At 42.4% G+C, this 14,506-nt stretch overlaps 1 protein-coding gene across 1 annotated transcript; it reads right to left on the bottom strand.

Annotated features, from left to right (window-relative positions):
* Positions 1–347: 347 nt before the first annotated feature.
* LOC111589329 (uncharacterized) lies at positions 348–3,274 on the bottom strand. Its single transcript, XM_023300166.2, has 2 exons — positions 2,685–3,274; positions 348–2,281 (listed from the first exon to the last, which is right to left on the bottom strand). Exons 1-2 carry the CDS (start codon positions 2,696–2,698, stop codon positions 730–732), a joined length of 1,566 nt encoding a protein of 521 aa, XP_023155934.2. The 5' UTR covers positions 2,699–3,274; the 3' UTR covers positions 348–729.
* Positions 3,275–14,506: the final 11,232 nt, after the last annotated feature.

The raw sequence follows: 14,506 nt of genomic DNA, 5'->3' as shown, positions 1-14,506 counted from the left end.
CAACATTTCCTGTTCTATGTGGTCCAACCCTGCATTCTTATTTCTCCAAGAATCGTTAGTCCACAAGTAGTTGTCATTAATTACCAAAACATTACTAGAGGGGCCTAGATGATTCACAATCTCCCCCTTTTTGGTAATTGATGACAACACCACATAGTATATTAAAGAGAAGTTTAGTTTCTCCAAATCTCTCTCATACCTAAGGTATAAAATAGATTTTGGAGATGAGTTTCATAGGACTTATCTTGAATTGAAGTTCTGTCCAAAAGATAGATAAATCCCAATAGAAACTCAGTATGCAAGAAGGGCTCCCCCTAAGTGTGTGCAGGATTATTTGAAGTTGAAGATATAACACACATAATATATTAGAGCTTGATGGAGACTTTCCTACAAACATGGTTATCGAGACATACAAGCGATGATTCGTAGAGTGAGCGCAGCAATTATAATCACATCTCGATTAACCACACACAGAGTAATTTGAACTAAAACATAGTTCATCCCACAGAATATTACAGATAATAATCCACAGACATACGACATAGAGTTAATAGATCGAACCAAGTTCCAAATGCATAAGACATAAACTAAAACGGCACAAAAAAGATAAAATGCATATGCATGGTCTTAGTGTCCACATAGAACCACCAACTCCCCCTGAAGGAGACGCCTGACAACTTCTCATCACTTCTCTCCCCCTTTGGCATCAATTGCCACAAAGGAGAGGCCTTACTGATCACTCGGCGGAGGATGCATGTGGTAATAATGAGTGCGGAAGGTGTCAAACAGGGAGGAGAACTGGTCAAAGTCCTGCTGGAGCTGCTGCTGCCTCTGACTGATATCATGCATGTTGTCAGTTGTAGAAAGATTATCAAACTGACTGGAGAGAGCACCCATGTTATCTTGAAAGCTTTGTTGCATATTATTCAGCCTTGACATGATGGGATCAGTGACATTAGTGTGAATGTGATCACGAAGGTCAGAAAATTCAGAGTTGAGCACATCCCAGTTGTCGTCAAAGCGAGACCGCATGTCATCGAGGCGGTGATCCACATGTGACATCAACCCCTCAAATCGAGTATCAATATGAGCCTCCAGCCCTTGCTGCATGTTGTGAAAATAAGGATCAAAATATCCTGGAGCAGGCTCCCAATAGTGCTGAGGCTGAGGAGGAGGTGGAGGAGGAGGCATCTGCTGTTCCTCAACATTAGGCGCTGCTCCACCCTCATAGCCAGGGTCTTCCTCATCATCTGGGAATGGAGTGAGTGGCCTGGTGAGAAACCCTATCTCATTCTTAAAAGGCCTGAATGGAGTGTGGACAATCTCACATGGGCCCTCAAATCTTGTCTTGGATTTGATAAGAGCCATAATGTATGGAGCATATGCCAAGTTTTGATTCTTGTCCATCTTTAAATCATTAAGCTGCCTCATCATGAAAAGAACAATGTTCATGACTTCTCCATTCATAATGTGATGAATTATGTTCCAGAACTTCTCCCTGATTTTACTCTTATCACCACTCTTGGGAAGGATGGTGACTCTGGCAATCTTGTTGATGACAGCAGGATGATGTCTGAGTCCTGCTGTCTCACCAAATCTCCTGGGTATACCAAGTCTGGCTGGCTCATAAAACTGCACAAAATCCTCAAAATTGTCTTCAGTATAAAGATCCACTCCAGCAGAAATGGTGCCATAGTTCAGACTGTTGGCAGCTGCAAAGTCAGCAAAAGAAGCAGAGTAGCGCTTGAAGCCAGTCATCCAGGTGATGGATTCTTCTGCAATATCAATCTCTGAGGTAGCCAAGAATTGCTTAACAGCCATTTCATTAAAATCTGTGCGCTGCCCCATAAACTGATATAGTCCGCATGCCTCAAACTTAGGGATCAAACCCTCCATGACTGATTGACTGAGCAGGAATGACCAATCAATCACCTGATGCTTATGGAAATTAGTATCCACCAGGGTGCCCCAGAAAACATCAAACTGCAGCTGCGTGTGGAAAAACTGGATGTTGGTATCTGATGGCAGAGCATACTGATTCACAGTCCGTCGAGAGCAGTACTCAGTCATAGAAAATCTCCGCTTTGGGAAAGTCCATCCTTGGATATCAATGGGATAATCAGGATGAACATGAGGAAAATCTTCCGCATCCATGGATTCAGTGCCCCCAGCTGAGGATTGGGCTTCTGAATCAGTGGTTGGTACATAATCATCATCATTTCCTCGAGGGCGCTTGGATTTAAAGCGACCTGCAAGTTTCTTGCGTAGACCACCAAGACCACTGCAACAATGTGACAAACATCCATAGATGAATAATTGAAACCAATCACCATTTATAAAAGGAATGGAACTGTAATGCTCTGCCAGGGTCCGGACTGTCCGCGCTAGGGGGCCGGACGGTCCGCGCCAGAGGCCCGGACGGTCCGCGTCCACCAGGCGGACGGTCCGCGACCGACCAGGGGCGACTCCAAGAACCCTAGCCGCCACAAGTGTTCAATTTGATGGTTTTGCAGATAATACCCAGCCAAATAAGTTGAAAATTTTGCATAGCATTGATATTGAGAAGAACTAACAATCCCACCAATCAGATTTTGAAACCCACTGCTCAATTTCAGATCAGAGAAGAAACCCAAATAATCTCAAAGTTGATGAAATTTGATTAAATCCACAAGATTTGAAGATACCGTGATGAAGACATGTTGAGGGAATGGTGCAGCAAGCTGTCGGACTGTCCGCACGCAACTTCACTTCACGGTCCGCGCACACTCGACACAAGAGAGGATATAGCGAGTGGAGAGCAAGAGAGAACAACCGAATAGGCACAACTGGCAAGTCTGCGGGCTCTGGTCCTTTTTCTGCCCTGTCGCGGACGGTCCGCGCGGGGGCGGCGGACGGTCCGCGTCCTGATGACCTCAGACAGTCTGCGAGGCTGCTCGGACTGTCCATTGCTTGATGCTGCGGACGGTCCGCGGTCCATGGGCGGACGGTCCGCGGCCTGATACTCATTTTTCCAATTTCTGTCCACTTTCTGATTTTGAATTCCGAATCCGAATTGGTGCTCATATATGGACATTTTGACCAATCCAAAAGTTGGTATGCATGCATATACTTATGATGTATTTGAGAAATGCAAGATTTTTGAATTAAACTATCTAGAGTAATTAGAAATGAAAAATGCACAAATAATACCAAATAAATAGCACAAAAAAAACATACTTAGACCCAAGATGCAAGGCGACACATGTGTGATCAACTTCAAGTCACATTAGAGATATCGATCACATTCATTTCACTTCTTAGAGAACAAAATCTTGTTTCATCCAAAGGTTTTGTAAAAATGTCTGCTAATTGATCATCGGTGCCAATGGAATAAATAGAGATATCTCCCTTGCCAACATGATCTCTTAAGAAGTGATGCCGTATATCAATATGCTTGGTTCTTGAATGTTGGACCGGATTGGTAGCCAATTTCACCGCACTCTCATTATCACACATGAGAGGCACATTCTTGAAAATAATTCCATAGTCCAATAAGGTTTGTTTCATCCATAATAGTTGAGCACAACAATTTCCGGCCGATATATATTCCGCCTCGGCGGTAGATAGAGCAACCGAATTTTGTTTCTTAGAAGACCATGAAACAAGAGATCTACCAAGAAATTGACAACAACCGGAGGTGCTTTTTCTATCAACTTTGCACCCCGCATAGTCCGAATCCGAATATCCAATTAATTCAAATTGAGCACCTTTGGGATACCATAGACCAATATTGGGAGTATACTTCAAATATCTTAGAATCCTTTTAGCGGCCTTCAAGTGAATCTCTCTAGGAGAAGCTTGAAATCGAGCACACATGCATACACTAAACATAACATCGGGCCTAGATGCGGTAATATAAAGCAAACTACCAATTATTGAACGATAAAGTTTTTGATCAACTATTGTACCTCCTTCATCTAAGTCTAGATGACCATTTGTTGCCATTGGAGTCTTGATAGGCTTAGCATTTTCTAAACCAAACTTCTTGAGCATGTCCCTCAAATATTTTGATTGACTTATAAAAATTCCATCTTTCAATTGTTTGATTTGAAGGCCAAGAAAGAAGCTCAATTCTCCTATCATAGACATTTCAAATTCCTTTGACATCATTTTTCCGAACTCCTCACAAAATAATTCATTAGTAGATCCAAAAATAATATCATCAACGTAGATTTGACAAACAAATAAATCTTTACCAATTCTTTTAGTGAATAGAGTAGTGTCAACCTTCCCAATTTTGAAGTCTTTGGAAAGCAAGAAATCCCTAAGCCTTTCATACCAAGCGCGTGGAGCTTGCTTAAGCCCATAGAGAGCTTTAGAGAGCTTGAACACATGGTTAGGTCTTTTGGGGTCCTCAAAACCGGGAGGTTGTTCAACATACACTAGTTCACTAATCTTACCATTTAGAAAGGCACTCTTTACATCCATTTGGTAGAGCTTGATATTGTGTGCACAAGCATAAGCAAGTAGAATCCGGATTGCTTCTAATCTTGCTACGGGAGCAAATGTCTCCCCAAAATCCAATCCTTCAATTTGAGTATATCCTTGTGCAACTAATCTTGCCTTGTTTCTTACTACCACACCATCTTCATTGTGCTTGTTGCGGAACACCCATTTTGTACCAATAACATTGTGGTTCTTTGGTCTCTCAACAAGCTCCCAAACTTCATTTCGAGTGAAGTTATTTAATTCTTCATGCATTGCATTCACCCAATCAACATCAAGTAGAGCTTCATCTACACGGTTAGGTTCCATACAAGATACAAAAGAGAAATGTTCACAAAATGAAGCTATGCGAGAGCGAGTTTGAACACCCTTACTAATATCACCCACAATTTGATCAACCGGGTGATCCTTCACAATGGAATGATGAATTCTTGATACCGTTTGATAGTTGCTTGATGAAGCATTAGGAGAAACCGTAGGTCTTGAAGTACCTTGATCATGAGTATCCATGGTTTCATCGAGTGGTTTGCTTTGGTGATCTTCCTCATTTATAGTTGAGGATGAAGGAATAACAACCACACTATCTTCATCATCATCTTCCTTAGGTTTTATTTCACCAATGGCCATTGTTTTCATTGCATTTATCAATTGAGTTCCCCCAACATCATCGAGATTATCACTCTCATCTTGAGACCCATTTGTTTCATCAAATTCAACATCATATGCTTCCTCAATAATACCATGAGTTTTGTTGAAGACTCTATAAGCCTTACTATTTGATGAATATCCAAGAAGAAAACCCTCATCACATTTCTTCTCAAATTTAGAAAGCCGGCTTCCCTTTCTCAAAATATAACATTTGCAACCAAATACCCTAAAATATGAGATATTTGGCTTTCTACCAATGAGCAATTCATATGGAGTTTTCTTCAAGAGTTTGTGACAATATAGTCTATTTGATGAATGACAAGCGGTATTTATTGCCTCGGCCCAATAAGAATCCGATATATTATATTCCGCTAACATAGACCTTGCCATATCAATAAGAGTTCTATTCTTTCTTTCAACAATACCGTTTTGTTCCGGGGTATATTTGGAAGAGAATTCATGTTTGATACCCTTGTCATCACAATATTGATCAATTCTTGCATTTTTGAATTCCGACCCATTATCACTTCTAACCTTTTTGATGTCGAAATCAAATTGATTTTGAGCCAATATAGCAAATGACTTGAATGTTTCAAACACATTGGATTTGTCTCGTAGAAAATAAACCCAAGTAAATCTTGAATAGTCATCCACAATCACAAGACAATAAGAATTACCACCAATACTTACAAAAGATGTGGGCCCAAATAAATCCATGTGAAGTAATTCCAAAGGTCGATGAGTGGACATTTGACTTTTATTTGGATGAGTATTTGCCACTTGCTTACCGGCTTGACAAGAGCTACACAATTTGTTCTTTTCAAACTTCACATCTTTCAAGCCTCGAACTAAGTCATGCTTGGTTAACCGATTGAGTTGCTTCATCCCAACATGACCAAGTCTTCTATGCCATAACCAACCTAGTGAAGCTTTTGAAAATAAGCAAGTTGTGAGCTTTGCCTCATTAGATGAGAAATCAACAAGATAAAGATTTTCATGTCTAAAACCTTTAAATTTAAGATTGCTACCGTCAACACTAGAGATAATAACATCTTCAACTGTGAAATTGCAACAAAATCCTAAATCACATAATTGAGCTACGGAAAGTAAATTAAAGTTCAAAGACTCAACCAATAGCACATTTGATATAGAATGATCATTTGAAATAGCAATTTTACCCAAACCTTTAACCTTTCCTTTACGATTATCTCCAAATGTGATACTATCATAATTTGAGCAATCTTCCTCACTCATTTGGGTAAACATCTTCATATCCCCGGTCATGTGTTGAGTACATCCACTATCCAACACCCAATGATTCCCTCCCGCCTTGTAGTTTACCTACAAAAGGAAATCAATCTCTTTTAGGTACCCAAACTTGCTTGGGTCCTTGGATGTTAGTGACCAAGGTCTTTGGCACCCAAATAGCTTTCTTTTTGTTTCCAACAATTGAAGTACCAACAAATTTAGCATGAACACCTTTTGCATTATGAGAAAGAACATAACAATGCTCAAAACAAGTGGAGGATACATGTTTGAACTTGGGACAATTTTTCTTAACATGTCCCTTTTTGTGACACTTGTGACACACTTTGTCACATTCTTTCACAAACAATGTCTTTTGCTTTACAAAAGCATTCTTTCCTTTCTTGGGAACATATCCAAGACCTTCACGGTTGAGAGAACATCGTTGACTTCCCAATATGAAATCCAACTTCTTCTTACCACCATATGCCTTTTCTAGGTCATGAGTTAGAGTATTTATTCTATCCACTAACACTTCATTCTCAACAATAATTTTTGATTCATCAAGAGCAATATTATCATTGAGAGAAATTTTGCATTTATCACAAATAGAGTTAGTAGGTAGTGGTTCACTTGTAAGACTATCAAGTAAGTCACAAGTGACTCCAACATCCTTAGTGACCACCTCAACTTCATGCACAATAGATGATTTTTGAGCATCCGCAAGCTTCTCACAATTTTCTTTGAGATCATTGTGAGAGGTCTTGAGCTCCTCAAAAGACACTTGGAGGTTTTTATACAATTCCTTCAAGGCCTTAAATTTTTCTTTTTCTTTGTGCATGTAGTCATCGGCCTCACCTAACATTCTAACAAGATCATCATATGAATAGCCATCATCATCAACATCATCGATATCATCATCATCATTTATATCATTTAAATCGGTGATGATTTTTACCTTAGCATCTCCCTTTGCCATGAGACAATGGGGGGATGAGAAGAGTGAGGGAGCTTCCTTGATGGCAATTCCGGCATTAAGCTTGGATGAGGTGTCATCATCATCATCATCCGAGCTATCATCCGAGTCCCATTCAACTAAGTAGGCTTTGCCATCTTTCTTCTTGTTATAGTATTTCTTTTTCTTCTTGTCACTTTCATCTTTGCCCTTCTTCTTCTTGCTTGGACAATTCATGGCAATGTGACCGGGTTCCCCACACTCAAAACATTTTCTATCATTGAAAGCATTTCTTCTAGATGTTTGACCTCTTCTAGGTTGACCTCTTTTCATCTTCATGAATTTATTGAATTTCCTTACAAATAAAGCCATGTCACAATCACTCTCACTTTCATTTTCTTCATCATTGCTATCTTCCTTTTCAATTGCCTTTGAGGCCTTGGCTTTGAGAGCAATAGATTCATTTTTCACCTTCTTTGCCAAACTTAAAGCATCGGCTTGTGACTTCTTAAATATATCTTGAGTGAGAATTTCTCCCAATACTTCGGTTGGAGAGGTTGTAGATAGATCACTCCTTACTAGCATTGTCACAATAGTCTCATATTTCTCCGGAAGTGATCTAAGGAACTTGTGTGTGAAATCCACATCCGGTACATTAAAACCAAGTCCTTTGAGTTCATTTACAATCTCATTCAATCGATTGAACATATCGGATACACTCTCATCTTCTTTCATAATAAATTGCTCAAACTTCCCTTTGCACACATATAGTTTGGCACTCTTCACAATTGTAGTTCCTTCATGAATTTCCATTAGTTTTACCCAAATCTCATGAGCGGTTGTGAGATTCTTGATACGATTGAACTCATTTATATCAAGAGCATCATAAAAGACATTCATGGCTTGATCATTTGTGAGGATATTCTCATTATCACTAACTGATGGTTCATCTTCCTTCAATACAACAAATCCATCTCTAACAATTTGCCAAATTTTTCCACCCATTGCTCTAAGATGCATTGACATTCTTATTTTCCAATAATCATAATTGTTTCCATCAAAGTGCGGTGGCTTCCCAATGTGCACATTGTTGTTACTAGCCATATTGTCCCACTCCGGGATGATTAGATCCACAAACAATGGAGTCCTCGGCTCCGATACCACTTGTAGGATCTAGGACACCGGCTAGAGGGGGGGTGAATAGACGGTTTTGACTAAAAACAACAATACTAAGTAAATTTAATCAATACAACAAGGGGAATAAATTTACTAGTGTCAATAAGTAAACAATGTATGAAAGACAACTACGGAGATTGAATACTTTGAAGAACAATAAGCAAAACACTAATCAATTGCAAGGCAATAAGTAATGCTAGAAGGAATAGACACCGAAATTTATCCCGTGGTATCGGTGATTTGCCGATCACCCCTAATCCACGTTGAGGTGGACTTCAAGCTCTCACTTGCTCCTCTATCAAGACACGACTTGATCTTTGAGCCAAGTGGACAAGAAATCACTCAATACCTCGATTCCACTAATGTCACCTTTGCCGCTCCGGCGAGGTAGGCGCGAACCCCTCACAATCAACACCGCGACTTCTCCACAATCTTCTTGGAGAGCTCGACGGAGACAATCACCCGAGCCGTCTAGGAGGCGGCAACCTCCAAGAGTAACAAGCCAACGACGCTTGCTCGGTGTACCACCTAGTGCCTCAAGGATCACCAAATGATGCAAATGCACTAGGAACCCTCAATCTCTCACTAGAATGCAATCTCAAGCAAAGAGTGTGAGAGAGTGAGTTGGAGGATCACAAATGAGCTCAATGTGTTCAAGGAATGGCTAAGAGAGCTCTCACACACGAGCTACCCTTCTATTTATAGCCCCCCATCTAAATCCAACCGTTATGTGCAAAGGGGGGCAATTCTGCGCACACGCGGACCGTCCGCGCCCTAGGGCCGGACGGTCCGCCGTACAACATAACGGCTATAATGACCGTTGAAACATGTCAGAGCTGTCTCAAAAGGTGTGTCCGGACTGTCCGCCCTTCAAGCCCGGACCGTCCGCGACCTGGCAGATTCAAACACCCGAGCCTCGGGTCAAACGGAGTTAACACGTGCGGACCGTCCGGCTATAATTCCCGGACGGTCCGCGACCTGAGGCAGTACTGTCCGGACTTGTCACCCGGACAGTCCGTAGTACAAATCGATAAAAACACACAGTCCCTGTTCAAAAACGAGTTAGACACATGCGGACCGTCCGCGCCTCACAGGCGGACCGTCCGCCTATAATTCAGGGACAGACCCGAAGCTACCTTTCTCTGGTCAGGACTGCGGACGGTCCGGCCCTAAGGCCCGGACGGTCCGCAGTGCAATAGAACACAGTGCCAACACAAATGGTCAGACTTCGGACCCTCTGGAGGATCGCGGACGGTCCGCCCCCAAGGGCCGGACAGTCCGCGCGACCAAGACTTCTCAAATTTCAAACATGCTCTTGAATGAACTTTTAACTCACGAAATGAGAAGCGCTGTTAGTCCTCATGCAAATGCAACTACTTGATGCTCTATGAGGCACTAAGTTTTACACAGATCTAAGTCATTGACCCCTCTTAATAGTACGGCTATCTAGCCTACTAATCCGGTCAGGTATCTTCTCTAAACTCCTCAAGACCGGCAAAAGTAAAACCTATATTATACCTTTGCCTTCATCTGATCCACAACCAATGCGTATGACTCTTCAACATTTCCTGTTCTATGTGGTCCAACCCTGCATTCTTATTTCTCCAAGAATCGTTAGTCCACAAGTAGTTGTCATTAATTACCAAAACATTACTAGAGGGGCCTAGATGATTCACACAAGCTCACCCTCCACCAATTCCATTTTGGTGAGTAAGGTGACGTCGTTCCCCTCATGTGAGATCCTGAGGGTGTCCCAGATCTGCTTGGCATTGTCCAAGCCGCTCACCTTATGATACTCATCCCTGCACAAAGAGGCTAACAACACAGTAGTAGCTTGTGCATTTCTATGAATCTGTTCATTGATAAACATAGGACTATCCGAGCTATCAAATTTCATTCCACTTTCCACAATCTCCCATATGCTCGGATGGAGAGAGAACAGGTGACTACGCATTTTGTGGCTCCAAAATCCGTAGTCCTCTCCATCAAAGTGAGGAGGTTTGCCAAGTGGAATGGAGAGCAAATGAGCATTTGTACTTTGCGGAATATGAGAGTAGTCAAAAAAAAAGTTCGAATTAACCGGTTTCCTTCTCTCGTAGTCGTTGTCGTCGTTGTCCTTTTGGGAAGAAGTGGACTCATCGCTGTCGTCGTAGTAGACGATCTCCTTGATGCGTCTTGTCTTCTTCTTCTTCCCATCCTTTCGTTTGTGGCCCGAGCCCGAGTCGGTAGGCTTGTCATCCTTCGGCTCGTTGACGAAGGACTCCTTCTCCTTATCATTGATCACGATTCCCTTCCCCTTAGGATCCATCTCTTCGGGCGGTTAGTCCCTTTCTTGAAGAGAACGGCTCCGATACCAATTGAGAGCACCTAGAGGGGGGTGAATAGGTGATCCTGTGAAACTTGAAACTTAATCCACAAAAAACTTGATTAGACGTTAGCACAATAATGCCAAGTGGCTAGAGAGGAGTCTTAACAAAAACACAATAACCACAAAGATATCAATCACAGAGATGGCACGGTGGTTATCCCGTGGTTCGGCCAAGACCAACGCTTGCCTACTCCACGTTGTGGCGTCCCAACGGACGAGGGTTGCAATCAACCCCTCTCAAGCAGTCCAAAGACCCACTTGAATACCACGGTGTTTTGCTTTGCTTTTCTTAATCCCGTTCGCCAGGAATCTCCACAACTTGGAGCCTCTCGCCCTTACAAAGATGTTCACAAATAAGCACGGAGTAAGGGAGGGATTAGCAACTCACACAAGACACAAAGATCACAGCAAATACGCACACACAAGACCCAGACTTAAGCTCAAAAGACTAGCACACTAGAACGGAGCTCAAATCACTAGAATGTCGAACAAGTGCGCAAGAATGGAGTGTGAGTGATCAAGAGTGCTCAAGGAATGCTTGGTTGTCTCCTCCATGCGCCTAGGGGTCCCTTTTATAGCCCCAAGGCAGCTAGGAGTCGTTGAGAGCAATCCGGGAAGGCAATTCTTGCCTTCTGTCGCCTGGCGCACCGGACAGTCCGGTGCACCACCGGACACTGTCCGGTGTGGATCTCTTTCCTTATTTGGCGAAGCCGACCGTTGGCGCCTGGGAGCCGTTGGCGCACCGGACAGTCCGGTGCCCCCTCCCGACCGTTGGCTCGGCCACGTGTCCCGCGCGGATCGCGCGGCCGACCGTTGGCCCGGCCGACCGTTGGCTCACCGGACAGTCCGGTGCACACCGGACAATCCGGTGAATTATAGCCGTACGCTGTTAATTTCTTCCCGAGAGCAGCAAGTTCGCCTGAGCCAGCCTGGCGCACCAGACACTGTCCGGTGCACCACCGGACAGTCCGGTGCACCCAGACTGCGCTGACCTTGGCTTAACTTAGCCATCTCTTCTCCAACTCGATTTTTCCTATTTCCAGCACTTAGACACAATACATTAGTCTATAAAACAATGTACTAAGTCTAGAAACATACCTTTTGACATGATTTGCACTTTGTCCACCACTTTGCATAGATTAACACAGAAGCACTTGTGTTGGCACTCAATCACCAAAATACTTAGAAATGGCCCAAGGGCACATTTCCTTTTCAATCTCCCCCTTTTTGGTGATTTATGCCAACACAACATAAAGCAACTAGAACAAGTGCAATATCAATGCAAATGAAGACTCAAGGTTATTTTGAATCATATTTGGCATATATGGATCACTCTTTGCCACCACTTGGTTTGTTTTTGCAAATCAAACTCAAATTTCTATCTCTAAGTCAAACACACATGTTAAGACATAAAGAGAGTCATTCCAAGAGAAATTGATTCAAGATTTCAAAAACTCCTTTTTTTCATAATCAATACTTCTCCCCACAAGAAGCCAACTTTTGACAAGAGAGACAATAAAAGAGTTTTTACAAACCAAAAGCTCTATTCTACTATTTTTCAAACACTCTCAAGTGGTAGCTGATCCATTTATTGCTTTGGCCTTTATTTTCTCCCCCTTTGGCATCAAGCACCAAAATGGGATCAATCTTAGCCCTTGAACCCCATTGCCTCACCAAAATCTTTAATAAGAATACAAAGGCAATAAGAGTACGTGAGATGAACTTGGAATAAGTTACCCTCTCATCGGAGTGCAGTGGAAGTCTTTCATTGTCCAAGTCCACCTTTTCCCTTTCAAACCTCCTTTGAGACTAAAACAAGCAAACTCAAGCACACGGTTAGTCTCAAAGGGTCAAGTTGTAGCACAGCTCCCCCTAAATATGTGCATCACTTGCAAAAAGGACTTGTGAGGTCCAGGGAGTGTTTGTACAACTTGAGCACCACAAGTAAGCAACAAAATGCATAAGGAACATGATCAAAGGCATAAACACATGTATGTTATAAATCAATCCAAGTTCCACGAATCTAAGACATTGAGCTCACTACGCAACTTGCAAAAGGTCTGCTCATCTAAAGGCTTGGTAAAGATATCGGCTAGCTGGTTCTCGGAGCTAACATGAAACACTTCGATATCTCCCTTTTGTTCTGATGACATTATCAAGGCCTATGATCTAGCTAATACACGTAGAGCTAAATTCAAAATAACTAAGATGCAATTTTATTTTGTTTGACAAAATAGATGTTGTTTCATTATACTGTTTTTAATGAAGATTATATATCAATATATACATTGTGGTTGATTCCCTTGCCATTTTTATATTGTGTCCTTGCTGGTTTGGTTGCTTGGAGGCTAAGCCTGCCCCCTCTGTCTTCGGATCCTGGCTTTGCCCCTGAGCATGACCTTGTGCATTACGGCGGCGCAAACCGATTAGCATATTTTGCTGAGGAATAACATCAAACAGCTTGAGGTTGTGGGTGAAGACTACGTGGCTCAACAATGGGCGAGAGTTGCTCCAACGGTTAATATATCGTGTGTTTGGTTGGGTATGTGCACCCGTGCAAAACTCTACAGATGTAAAAATTAGACAAGTCCATCTATTTGTTTACTTGAATGTGGGTCTGGGCCAGGCCAGACTCGTTCAAAACGTTGGCCTCGGCCATGCCCCTGGGATACGGCCAAAAGGCACGTTGCCCGCGAGCCAGGCTGCGCTCGGCCAAAGCGCCTGCATCCCTCATGCTCTCCTCGCGTTATGGTTCTTGGCTACTGTCATCTCCTCTCCTCTAGCTCTCCCTCTCGCGTCTCCTCTCCCCCTCGAGCGAGCTCCCCTCTCACTTGAGCTCTCCCCCCGCGCGTGCGAGCTTTCGCGTCTCCTCTTCCCACGTACGAGCTTTCCCTCTCGCTGTTGTGACACTCCTGGCTGAGATCTGATATTTATGTGTAAAAATAGCTCTTGGCTGAGATGTGGTATTTATAGTACTATTGGTAGTTCTTGGTTGAGATATGTTCTTCGTCTGATTTAAGCTCTCCCTCTCGCATGGTATAGTTTGCTAATTTCTTGCATAAAAATAGCTTTTGGGTGAACTATTACTAAGCTTCACCTGAGATCTACACGTTGTGGGGGTTGTCTTTAGCTTGATTTTGGGTGTGTTTGGCTAGAGAGTCAACTATAATGGAGCGTTTCATTTAAATTTTAAAGAATGAATCCGTTCTATTTTACGTATGGCAAACATAATAAAGTCGCTCCTTTTTTGTTTGTTTGAAGGATAGAATAGAGCTGAGCCGTTACATCCTTTGTTTGGTTGAAAAACCTCGCATCCGATAACATGAGCATTATATCTATTTATAGTAAATTTCATATAAAAACTCTATCAACCACTCTGCTTTCTCTATGAAACCAAACAAATAGAAAATAAAAATAAACCCGATCCAGTACCCTCTACTTCTCAATCAAATTCAAACGACATCACTCCATGTCCGTCGTGTCAATTTGCCGAATAAAAAACCTCTCAACTGTCAACGTTATCCCATAGATCCATAGTTGTAACCTTATCTATAGATGTCCACAAAGCACGTGGCCTGTTAGCCCAGCACGAAGCACATTTTTTTAGCACATATTTGCCCAATACATCA

The sequence above is a fragment of the Zea mays genome, chromosome 5 (assembly GCF_902167145.1).
Source record: "Zea mays cultivar B73 chromosome 5, Zm-B73-REFERENCE-NAM-5.0, whole genome shotgun sequence".
In the NCBI taxonomy this organism is placed as follows: Eukaryota; Viridiplantae; Streptophyta; class Magnoliopsida; order Poales; family Poaceae; genus Zea; species Zea mays.
This window is presented reverse-complemented; position numbering and strand designations above follow the sequence as displayed.